This window comes from Diplotaxodon limnothrissa, linkage group LG19 (assembly GCF_057381915.1).
Source record: "Diplotaxodon limnothrissa isolate DT_005_m linkage group LG19, D_limnothrissa_male_GT1.1, whole genome shotgun sequence".
NCBI lineage: Eukaryota > Metazoa > Chordata > Actinopteri > Cichliformes > Cichlidae > Diplotaxodon > Diplotaxodon limnothrissa.
The window spans coordinates 29,637,058-29,648,194 of record NC_140614.1 but is presented as its reverse complement, the minus strand read 5'-3'; the positions used below and the strand labels follow the sequence as shown (position 1 = coordinate 29,648,194).

The 11,137-nt window shown below is 40.6% G+C and overlaps 1 protein-coding gene across 1 annotated transcript in view; it reads left to right on the top strand.

Moving 5' to 3' along the window:
• Positions 1-1,209: 1,209 nt before the first annotated feature.
• Positions 1,210-11,137, top strand: part of LOC146612455 (ubiquitin carboxyl-terminal hydrolase 42-like) — a 33,376-nt gene continuing 23,448 nt past the window's right edge. The window contains 9 exon segments of the mRNA XM_085342491.1: positions 1,210-1,444; positions 2,030-2,236; positions 2,313-2,385; positions 6,055-6,122; positions 6,204-6,292; positions 6,384-6,466; positions 6,514-6,623; positions 6,740-6,882; positions 7,126-7,226. Of these exon segments, the coding sequence (XP_085198617.1) occupies positions 1,210-1,444; positions 2,030-2,236; positions 2,313-2,385; positions 6,055-6,122; positions 6,204-6,292; positions 6,384-6,466; positions 6,514-6,623; positions 6,740-6,882; positions 7,126-7,226 (1,109 nt within the window).

Here is an 11,137-nt window from a genome sequence, read left to right as displayed (position 1 = left end):
AATTAATTAATTACATGTGTCATAACTATTTATTTAATTAATTAATTCCAATTTTAATTAATTATTGCCACATTTAATTAATTATTTAATGGTGTATTTAATTAATTCATTATGGCAGTCCTGGCGTTCCATAGCCGCCCCCTGAACCGGTGAAAAATAAAACCACATCATATCTTCCACTTCGTCTTCTTCTAGTGCGATACTGCAAATTTTGGTATCGATCAGATATCCAGTAAATACAGGACCATCGATAACGATACCTATAACTTACAAACTGTAGGGGAGGAAACTCACAATTTCTGAAATGAATCATCATTAATTTGCAAATTTAATGGCCACTAAATCACTGTGATATTTTGCATCTTCTTTAAGTGCACGTCATTACATCTCGGAATTCGACAAGACTGGTAAGCTCTCAACTTGCTCTCCGTCTGATATGATCAGGGTTTTTTGTGTGTTTTCTTGAGGTTTTGCGACGCTGCGTGTTAAAGGCCTAGCAGCCGTCATTTAGCCAATGTGAGCCACTCTGTAAGAGCAGGTGGGAGGGAACAGCTGCTTCTGTTGTAAACGTGCTTCCGACTTGGAAATTTCCTCGGTCGAGTGGGTTATCTGGCATTTCCCCTCTTGAGTTTTCTAAACACTAATTTTTGTCGATATTTTAAGCTTGTTAGTTGGACAGAGTTAAATTAGATGTCGAAAGTTACTCTTGTCTCCTGGTGTTTGTTATTTAAAAGGAATCTGACAAGATGATTCAAATAAAAACAAAGGGTCAAAAACAAATATTTGGTCCTCACTTATGCTAGTCTGTTTTTGAATGTAAACAAATCATCCAATCTAACACAATTTCAGATACTTGTTTGCTGAAAGTTTAGTCGATGGTATGAGGGCAATGTTTAATATAGCGTTATTTAACTATAAGCTATAAGAGACTTAGAGCTTTTTATTGTCATTGTGCAGTTTCTTGCACAGCGAAATTGGGTATAATCTGTTAATGTGGCTTTTGTATTTAGTTGTTGTTGTCCAAACTCACTGTACTGCTACCTAACCAGTGTAGAATTGATGTAGTATTTAAGTTTTCTTTCCCTTTCCCTTTTTCCAAATTAACAATGAGAAAATTCAAACCTAGCAACGACTTTGTTTTGTTTTTGTTTGTTTTTTGTTTTCAGTTCATAAACGTATGTGTCTTTGTTCCTAATGCAGCTATGAACAATGACCATAGTTGACAGATCTTCAGAAAAGTCTGACCACGAGTCAGCCGGATGTAACCGATCCTCCTTCACCAGTGGAGACGTGGGGATGGACGGCAGTTGTTCCAGCAGCTGGGCAGTGGGCCCCACTGTACCCAGTGACTCTCCAGACTCTCCAGTAGGCTGCCTGGCCCCCACTCCTGGAGCTGCTGTGTACAACAGTACACCCTCCTCTGTGGACCGGCCCAAGGACCAAGGTCAGAGCAAAGCCTGGCTTTTTTTCAAAATGTCTTTTTAAGCTGTTTGAAGATTTTTATTGTCAGACAGAATAGTTTTCCAACCTGTTTTAGCAAATATGGAACCACACTTTTTAGCCATTATTTACCCATATTTGTCAGAATTGGTTTTAGTAACATACAGCTAATCTTTTTGCTTCTGCTTTCACACAAGTTTGACAACTGCTTTTGTGGGTGTTGTGTTGCTGCTTCCCTTCTCCATTCATTCATCCAGTTATGTAATGCATCCAGCTTTGCATGATCAGTCACTTCAGCTCGTGATGCAATTGCTGTTTTTATATAAAGACCGGCAGTCCAACTTGTTTAGCAGAAACAAAGGAGAAGGCAAACTGTCCTGTCTTTCTTCCTGAGCCTGTTTAGGAGTTGTTCACAGTGGCCAGAATCACATTATATAACTGTTAATAGTTGTAGCTATTACTGTGATGTCCTGACATGACTTTGCCATGTGCCAGTGTGTGGTTGTATAAGTAAGGTAGCATTAAATTATGTCCTTTTTAAAATGTATTGAAACAGATTTTTAGTAATAATTGTGGCTCTGTGTGTCAGTGATGAGCAGTAGCGATGGAATTGACTTGCCCCAGAAGGTGCTGTTCTCACCAGATCGGCTCAGCCTAAAGTGGGCCGAGGTTCACCGCATTGGTGCAGGCCTCCAGAACATGGGGAACACCTGCTTCCTCAACTCAGCCCTGCAGTGTCTCAGCTACACCCCTCCTTTAGCAAACTACATGCTGACGCGGGAGCACTCCAAAACATGTACGTTATTTCACCAACAGTGGTGTTACGCAGTCCTGCGCTGATTCTCACATTGTATCACTCCTTACTCACTCAGTATTTTGTCTCTGTCTCTGCACAGAAAGTGTTGGAGCACTCAAGTTCATTAAAAAACTTGATATAATAATGAGGTATTATAGCTTGTTTTGGTAACAGGGCTTGAAAAGATCAGAAGCAGCTTAAACGTGTAGTAAAACAGGTGTCTGGGATTATGGGGGAGAGCTGCCAGACTTATGCTGGGCAGACACTGTGCGATTTTTTCAGTCGCTCGTCGTGAGGTGTCAATCGCTTCTCGTTACCCCACGTATACTATACGATGCATGACGCACGATGAAGGCCAAAATCGGGCCGATCGCCAAAACGCATAATGCTGGGCTTATTCTGGGCTTACACTGTGCGATTTTTGGCCCATTTTGAGCCGATTTTTGAGTCGTGCGACCGTCGTATAGTATACGTGGGGTAACGAGAAGCGATTGACACCTCACGCGACCGTCGTGAGGGTGTCACCGCAGTTTGTCACACTGCGCACGCGCAAACACAAATGTCAGCGAAAAAGACGGCGCAGCACGGCAGTGCAGCTGTGATCTGGACACAAGCGACGGAGCGACAACTTGTAGAACTTTGGAAAGCTCATCCGTGGTGGTGTGTCTGTGTGAGTGAAAGACAGAGAGGGAGAGCGAGCGACAGAATTTCTATTATAACCTTCGTTTTATGTACGCACAGTGTGAGCACTCAGGTCGCATCAGAGCATCAGGCCGTATAGTGTGAGACCCTGCATCGTGACCTATGAACTTCTAACCCCTGCGAGTCAATCGTACAGTTTGAGCAGGAGCTGAATCGCGCGACTGAAAAAATTGCACAGTGTCTGCCCAGCATTAGTGTCTAGTATCCGGTTGTTCAGTCTGACGTCACTAGCCGTGTCTGGGCCTAAACTCCGCTGCAGGTAGTGATGTGCGATACCACTGATTTCCTTTCCGATCCGATACCAAGTAATATTCAGGGTGGTATCGACGATACTGATCCGATACCGATACTTTGTACAAAACGGATTTTATTTATTGTATCTCAAATTATAGCGTCATAATGATTACAGGACATCAGAATACCTTCTTCTTATCACTTAATAATGCAGAGTTCATCATATAGAAATAAAAAAAACTAAAGTTGTGTGCTATTTGAACACCTTGCCTGCCTGGAGGACTAAAGGACTCCGTGAGAGACTCTCACCCTAGCAGCACCTGTCCCTCTCCTCCTCTTCAGTTCGCCTCAACATACGCTCGTCATATTTTGTGATATGATTTACTCTGAGGTGTTTGACAAGGTTAGTGATGTTGCCACAACCATACATGCCAACCCTCCCGATTTTTCCGGGAGAATCCCACCTTTCTCCAGATTTTCCACCCGGACAACAAAGTTGAAAAACCATATCGCAGAATTCATAGCGCGGCCCAGCCAATTCCAGTTTCCAACAATGACGGCAGCGACTTAGTTTTAATATCACTCTTATTTCTCTTTCTGGGTCGCAAAAAAACTTTTAACATATTTTCAGGTGAGAATGTAGCTGTGTAAACTTCAAATATCTGAGCCGACCGACACATCGTCTTCAAACCCCCGCGGTCTTTCACCACTCGGGTTAAACATGATGTACAAGTCACTTTGATAACTTAAAAAATGTTATTGTTTGGCTTTTTCAGTGTTTTATTTGTTCGTGAGTAAATCGGTTTGGCTGAGATTAAAGTTATTAGATTAGATTAAATTAAATTAAACTTTATTATTCCCTCGGGAGGGTTCCTCCGGGGTTTTCACACAGCTGAATAAACGTCAAACAGAAAACTGATTAAACAGAAGAGTTTACGTCAGTGTCCGGTTATATTTTAGACAGCAAGGAGCAGACGGCAGAGTTTCACTCCACCGAGGGAGCTCGTGACGTACTACCCGGCTTTCTTTAGACCGCGAAGGCCGGTCCTCAGGTGGAAGCAGCCTCTGAATTTGGACACCCCCGCTGTTTCCGGGCCGGCCAATAATAACGGTGACATTTAACGTATTTTATCCGATAAATAAACCCTGTAAAATATATTTATCCGCCCAAACAGCCCTTTTGAATGTCTCCCTAATTCTGAGGTCTCAAGGTTGGCAAGTATGGCCACAACACCTCACTTTTTTTGCCACATTTATTGCAAACCACGGCTCAGCTGTTTGTGGAGGTAAAATACATCCGCACAATTACGCTCAGCCATTGTTGTGAGTGCGCACGCCAAGGGGCTGCGAGACATTTATACAGCCGTATTTCGCACATGACTATGAAAGGCGGAAGAGGAAGTAGTTCCTTTGAATGTAGGCAATCCGAATGTTATAGTTTCTTTCCACTGTGTTCCTGTTAATGATAAACTACAAATTTACTCTAAATTACTAAAATATCGATATTTTAATGTGAGAATCGATTCTAGAACATAAATGATTGGTATCGGAGGAATCGATATTTCAGGATAGATCCGCACATCACTAGCTGCAGGTCCATATATCAAACGATCACTGTGGCATTACTGAGAGTTGAAAAACTGTCTAAAGTCTTTCATCTTTAATAAAATGATCAGCGTTCTGCTCTACCAGGTGTAACAATTGAGTTTAACATCCAGGCATCCATGAAAACGGAATTTATGACATTTAACGGAGTTAGAAGTTAGCAGGGAGTTAGCTCACTAGCTTCTATCTAAATACAATATAGCATGTCCTGACTGCGGGGTTTTGGAAACAAATTAAAACGTACAGCTCTGTTATCACTTCCAACATAAATGAAGACAGAAAACTAAACAGCAGTGACGTTTGTAGGGTTACTGAAGTTGGGCTAGCTGGTATATAATGATGTGCTACGTGACCGCTAGCGACACAGCCATGTTAGCATAATATAAACAAGCTAACTTTTTTTCCACTCGATAAAAGTTAACGTGAGTGTTCTCGGTGGTCAGGAACAAATGTAATCGCATGGCAGGATGCTGTAAAAGGACCAAACTTCAGCCAGGAGAACAACTGAGATAATCCATCCACAATACGAGGTTAGTCATTCATATACTGCTGCATGGGCTGGGCTGTAGTTACATCCTAAGGTTTTAAAAACTGAGCTTAAATAAATGATTAGCGGTAATAAAAGCCGAGGGAGGTCAACGGGGATCACTGACTGTTTTAGGAGCTTTTTGAGATCAAATAGAAGAAAATACAAAACATTAAACATGTTAACAACACAAAAGCCATATTAAACGCAGACTACTTTAGGCCCGGAAGTAGGATTTGTCACGTCATCACTTAACAATCAGATAGATTTCTTCTGAGCCAACAGGGTAAGCAGTTTGAGCAGGAGCACTCAACCCCTCAGGTCATCTCTTATTCACCCTAATGGCATTCGTGCTATTATTGCAGCAGCAAAATTCAGAAAATCCAGGTTTTTCTATGTGTTACTATAGAGCTTCGAAGTCTATGTGCACATTTAACCAAAACTACACGTTTAACAGATGCACTGGGCTGAGTGTTGTGCTTCTTGTTAGACTCCTAAAAATAATTTATTAATTAATTTATTTTTTTAAGAACCTAAAGTGTCAATTCTCATCAAATCAATTCTTCCCGTGTAGCAGCAGATGGCCTCTTAAGTAATTAATCGTGCTCCAATTCCTCCTATTGTCTTTTCTGCTACTTGAATACTGTAAAGTGATCGTCTGGTTCCAAAATGCTAAAAAATAAATGGTCAATCAGTTAATTGTTGCACTGTCCTTATTAGTTAACTTTTGTGCTTTATCTTTTTATTATAGATTGGACAGGCAAACGCAGGCAACCTCTTTCATCCATCAAGTGTTTGGCGGGTACCTAAGATCCAGAGGTAAGTCACTGTTTTTTAAGGTTTGATTTATTTTTCTTTTATTTGTCTTTTTATGTCTTACAGCTTGTGTGATACTCATAGCACTGATTTCTGTTTCTGTTAAATGTTTAAACTGCAAAGCTGTCTCAGATACATTTGACCCTTTTCTGGATATCACTCTGGAAATTAAGGTAATTGGACAACATTCAAAGTGACGTTGCTACTATGTATTCTCTGCATTATGGAGTGTGAGGTTTTTCCTCTCTCTCTCTGTTCATATAGACTGCTCCAAATGTCTCCAAAGCTCTGAAGCAGTTTGTCAAGCCAGAACAGCTGGATGGCGAAAATGCTTACAAATGCACCAAGTAAGTCAAAGAGATGCCAAACCATGATGAATGTTTGTTTCCTTCAGGTGCAAAAAAATGGTAACGGCCTCAAAAAGATTCACAATCCATCGCAGCGCCAATGTGCTCACCCTCTCACTCAAACGCTTTGCAGACTTCAGTGGAGGCAAAATCACAAAGTCAAATGGCCAATAGTGTCTGCTTAAGTCATAAAGATACATGACAGATGCTTTGTTTTATTAGAAAACAGGATATTTGCATGTAATGTTTGAAATTCTTTGTGTGGTGGTCATCAGGATGTGAAGTATTTGGAGCATCTGGATCTGCGGCCCTTCATGTCTCAGTCCCACGGGGAGCCCCAGCTCTACAGGCTGTATGCTGTGCTGGTTCACTCTGGATTGAGTTGTCATGCTGGACACTATTTCTGCTATATTAAGGTACTGGCTGTGCCCGAATCTGTTTGAATGCTGCTGTTGCTTAGTACAAACAAACACACACACACCATAAACAACACATTTAAGCAGAAAACTGAATGCAAACAGAGAAAAATACTTTGTATGCATTGAAAGAAAGAAAAAAAAAAAAAGACCCCTATATAACCATAAGATTCTTCTTTTTAGCTCAAATTCAATTCAGAAACTGAATCTGCTGTGTCACATCTCTCTCATTCTGTCTCACAGGCCAGCAATTTGCAGTGGTTTCAGATGAATGACTCGTCCGTGTCAGTCAGTGACATTAGGACCGTTCTCAACCAGCAGGCATATGTCCTCTTCTACATCAAGTGAGTAAACATCGGTATTTTTAAACATTCTAGGCTTATTCCTTCAGTAGAACTTTTCCCATCATTATTTAATAATGTAGACATGTTTATTCCCACTTTTCTTGTAGAAAATGTATTATTATAACCTAATGTTATAATGTTGATGCTTTGTCATGGTTAATATTATATTATATTAATATTTCTTTTATTTATTTTGGCCACATCAGATCTCTGGCAGTAATCATGGCAGTTTGACGTCTACGGCTCCTGTTCCTAATGGAATAGGCAATGACCATAGCCAACCAAAGTAAGCCTAACACTGAACTAAAAAAAAATTATTGCTCTGCTGTCCATTTTATGCATTTAAATTTTTAAGTTTAGAGGAGTGATCTTAAAACTGTGCAGACTTTCCTCTCTGCCAGTGTGACAAAGCATTGCTCATATTGCTTTTGTATTTTATTTTTCCAGCAAAGATGCCTCATCCCAGGCTAGTTCTTCTCAGAGCATTCATCCTGCTGCTAATGAAAGCCAGGATTTCTCCACTCCTGTCACAAGGGGTAAAACTCCATCTGAACCCCTGCCTCACTGTACAGAATCCTCCGCCGTTAGCGCTTCACCCTCAGCTACTGCTACAACTACCCCTTCTGTTGCAGCTAAAGAATCTGCTTCCGCTCATTCTTCTTCTGGGCAAGATGGCAACCCTGCAGCCTTACCCCCTCAGCCGGGCTGCTCTCAAAGCACCAGTGGGGCCTCTGCAGCTCGACAGAAAGTTAGCGTAAGCAAGGATGAAGCCAAGGATCTACCACAAGATAAATGTGTTGTAATAGTAATTTTACAATGTATGTTGAAGGGATATTACTGCCCTCTGTTGGTGTGTCTGTGCATTACACTCAAAAGGTGTTCGTTAAAAACATCAGGTTATGGGCCCAGAGGTCGCCAAGGGAAGCTGCTAACACGTTTCTTTTGGGAGTCATAAACAGAATTGTGGGATTCACAATGGAAGATAGACTGTTTATTGACAAGCTGAGCGGACCGGAGAATTGGGCAACGTGGAAATTTCAACTGGAGCACCTGTTGAAGGCAAAAGGACTGTGGGGTATGGTACAGGAGACGGAGCAGTTAGCTGCGGATGCTAATGCCCAAGCACGAGCTGAATTTGAACGGAAGAAAGAAAAGGCATTTTCAGTGCTGGTACTGAATGTAAGTACACCCCAATTGTACTTGATAACAAACTGTAAGACCCCCAAAGAAGCATGGGAGATGCTAAAAGCACAGTTTGAAAGAGATACTGTTGCTAACAAGCTATTTCTGAAGAAGTACTTCCGGTGTGAAATGAAGGAAGGAGAACATCTCAATGATCATTTAAAGAGGATGAAGGAACTTACTGATCAGCTAGGGGCAATAGGTTCTGTAATTGAAGAGGAAGATCAAATTGTCACTAGGGCTGGGCAAAACGATTATTTTCCTAATCGATGAATCTAGCGATTAATTTTTCGATGCATCGATTAATCTAACGATTCATTTTTCAATCCGATTCGATTTCGATTCGATTCGATTAACGATTTTTTCCCCATTATTTGACTTGTATAGCAATTTCACATTTATTAATTTATGTATATAAATGAAAAACACAAATCTATTCATTTGAAGACCTTTTAATAAAAAAAAAAAAAATTGCAAAATAAAGTTGTAGAGGTCGTACAATCAATACAATAGAGATAGCATTTAACAAGAAATGAAATGTGCAAACATATATAAAATTAAGGAAAAGTTAACAAAACATTTCAAATAAATAGCAACAATGGTGTCTTTAAACAAACAAAATGTAATATTCACTTTGCTTTCTGCCAAAAAGTGCTCTTCCTTCACAAAACAAAATCCACAATAACATTGTACTACAATCTTCTGTTTTTAACAAAAAATTAAATGTTTTGCAAAACAAATATAACAAAGGAAATCATAGCAAAAAATTAATAATATACAAACAGCAGCAATGGCGTCTTTGAACAAATAATGAAATGACAAGTTTCCCCTAAGTAGGACTCTGTGACCAGACTTGTCCAAGCATCAGTGGTAAGGGAGATTTTGGATGTGGCTTTTTTTTAGTTCATTCCTTAGTTTCTCCACTGAAGTTTCATACTTTCTCTCCATCATGCTTGTAAAATGACGCCTAGACGGCAGAGTGTAACCTGGTTGGAAAGTGGTCAGCATTTCTTTGAATCCCTCACCCACAGCAAGTGGTCTCTTGTCTTTTAAAATCATAGCTAAGACGCTCTCAGTAAGTACAGCCACCTCCTGGGGGGTGCATGGTGTACTTCTTCTCTGACAGTAGTCCTCCAGACTTTTCTGTTTATTCCTGAAATCATAAATCACACACAGCACACAGATGAATTCGAATAATTACAAAATAATTATATGGAAAGCATAATATCAAAATAATTTGATAAGGATCTGGTTGAGCTAGATAGATAGATACACACACACTGTTATGCCATGTGCTTTCATAGCATAACAGTAAGAGGTTAATAATAATCCCCAATGTTGAACATATGATATGCAGTAATCATGATGGCTGGAAAAGATAATGTTTAAACAGCCATAGCTGATGGCACCTTTACTGGTGCACTGCTTTCTAGTCATTAGATGGCATAACTTTGACTTATAAGATCAAGCTGGAGAAGCATAATGTATAAAAACAGCGTTCAAATAGGATGAAACACATTAAATTTGACAAATCAAGAGTTCATTGTCATTTTGCTTTTGCAAGCACTTTAACAATGTTGTAACAGTGTCCACGACGGCTACGTTTAGCAGGTGGTGCATTATCCTTGTTAACATTTCTCCTGCGGCCAATTCGCTGTCTCACATTTTTGTCTTTCGCCGATTCTGATAATCAGCCTGCGTGCATTCAGACTCATTTTGCCAGCATGGGCCACAAAAAAAAACCCAATAACAACAGCAGCTGCTATATGTTACTGCTCAGCAGCTTAAATGAGTTTTGCATTTACGGAGGTTGGGTGTTTATCTGTGTCTATGAGTGAGTGTACGTCTACGGTGGTTTGTCCTTTGCAGAAGCTGCTCCTGGATGCCGTCGTTTGAGGTGCTGGTGCATAGCCGTCGTGCTTTTATGATAGGCCATTTCCACCTCACAAAGCCGGCAAACGACTGAATATCTTCCTTTTCTGTTAAAATATCCCCATACTGTAGAACTGCGTGTTCGGGTGGAGTGATTTAAGTTGACTGCAACTGCCTCACTCATGATTCCGCTACTCGCTGCCGCCATGTCTTTTTTTGAAAGTGACGACGCATCGACGCAGATTTTTTTAACGTCGACGTATTTTTTGCGTCGACGTAATCGATTACGTCGACGCGTTGTCCCAGCCCTAATTGTCACCCTTCTAGGTAGTTTGCCACCCAGCTATGCAACTGTTGTTACTGCTTTGGAGACAAAGATGGACAGTCTGACACTACAGTTTGTTCAACAAGCCTTGATAAATGAACAAAAGCGAGTGCTTACTGACAACACCACTGTGTCCAGTAGTGTATCAGCGATGTCATCTCAGATGCATAGAAATGAACAGAGTGGATCAAAAACAGTGGGAGCAAACAGCTCCGACTCATGGAGATGTTACAAATATGGGAAGGAAGGACATATCAAGCGTGATTGTCCAAGCATTAAAAAGAAATACAAGGCCCACAAGGCTAAAAGCGTGGTGTATAAGGACAAAGAGGACGCATTTGAGGGAGCTTTTGTTGTAAATGAGTCATGTAAAAGTGATGCACAACAAGAAGAATGGTTAATTGATTCAGGAGTGTCAAAACACATGACATGGAATAAAGAAGCTCTACAGAACTACCAAGAGTTTTCAGAACCACAAACAGTAAAACTCAGTGATGGCAGAGTAGTTGAGGCTTTAGGTCTGGGCAACATA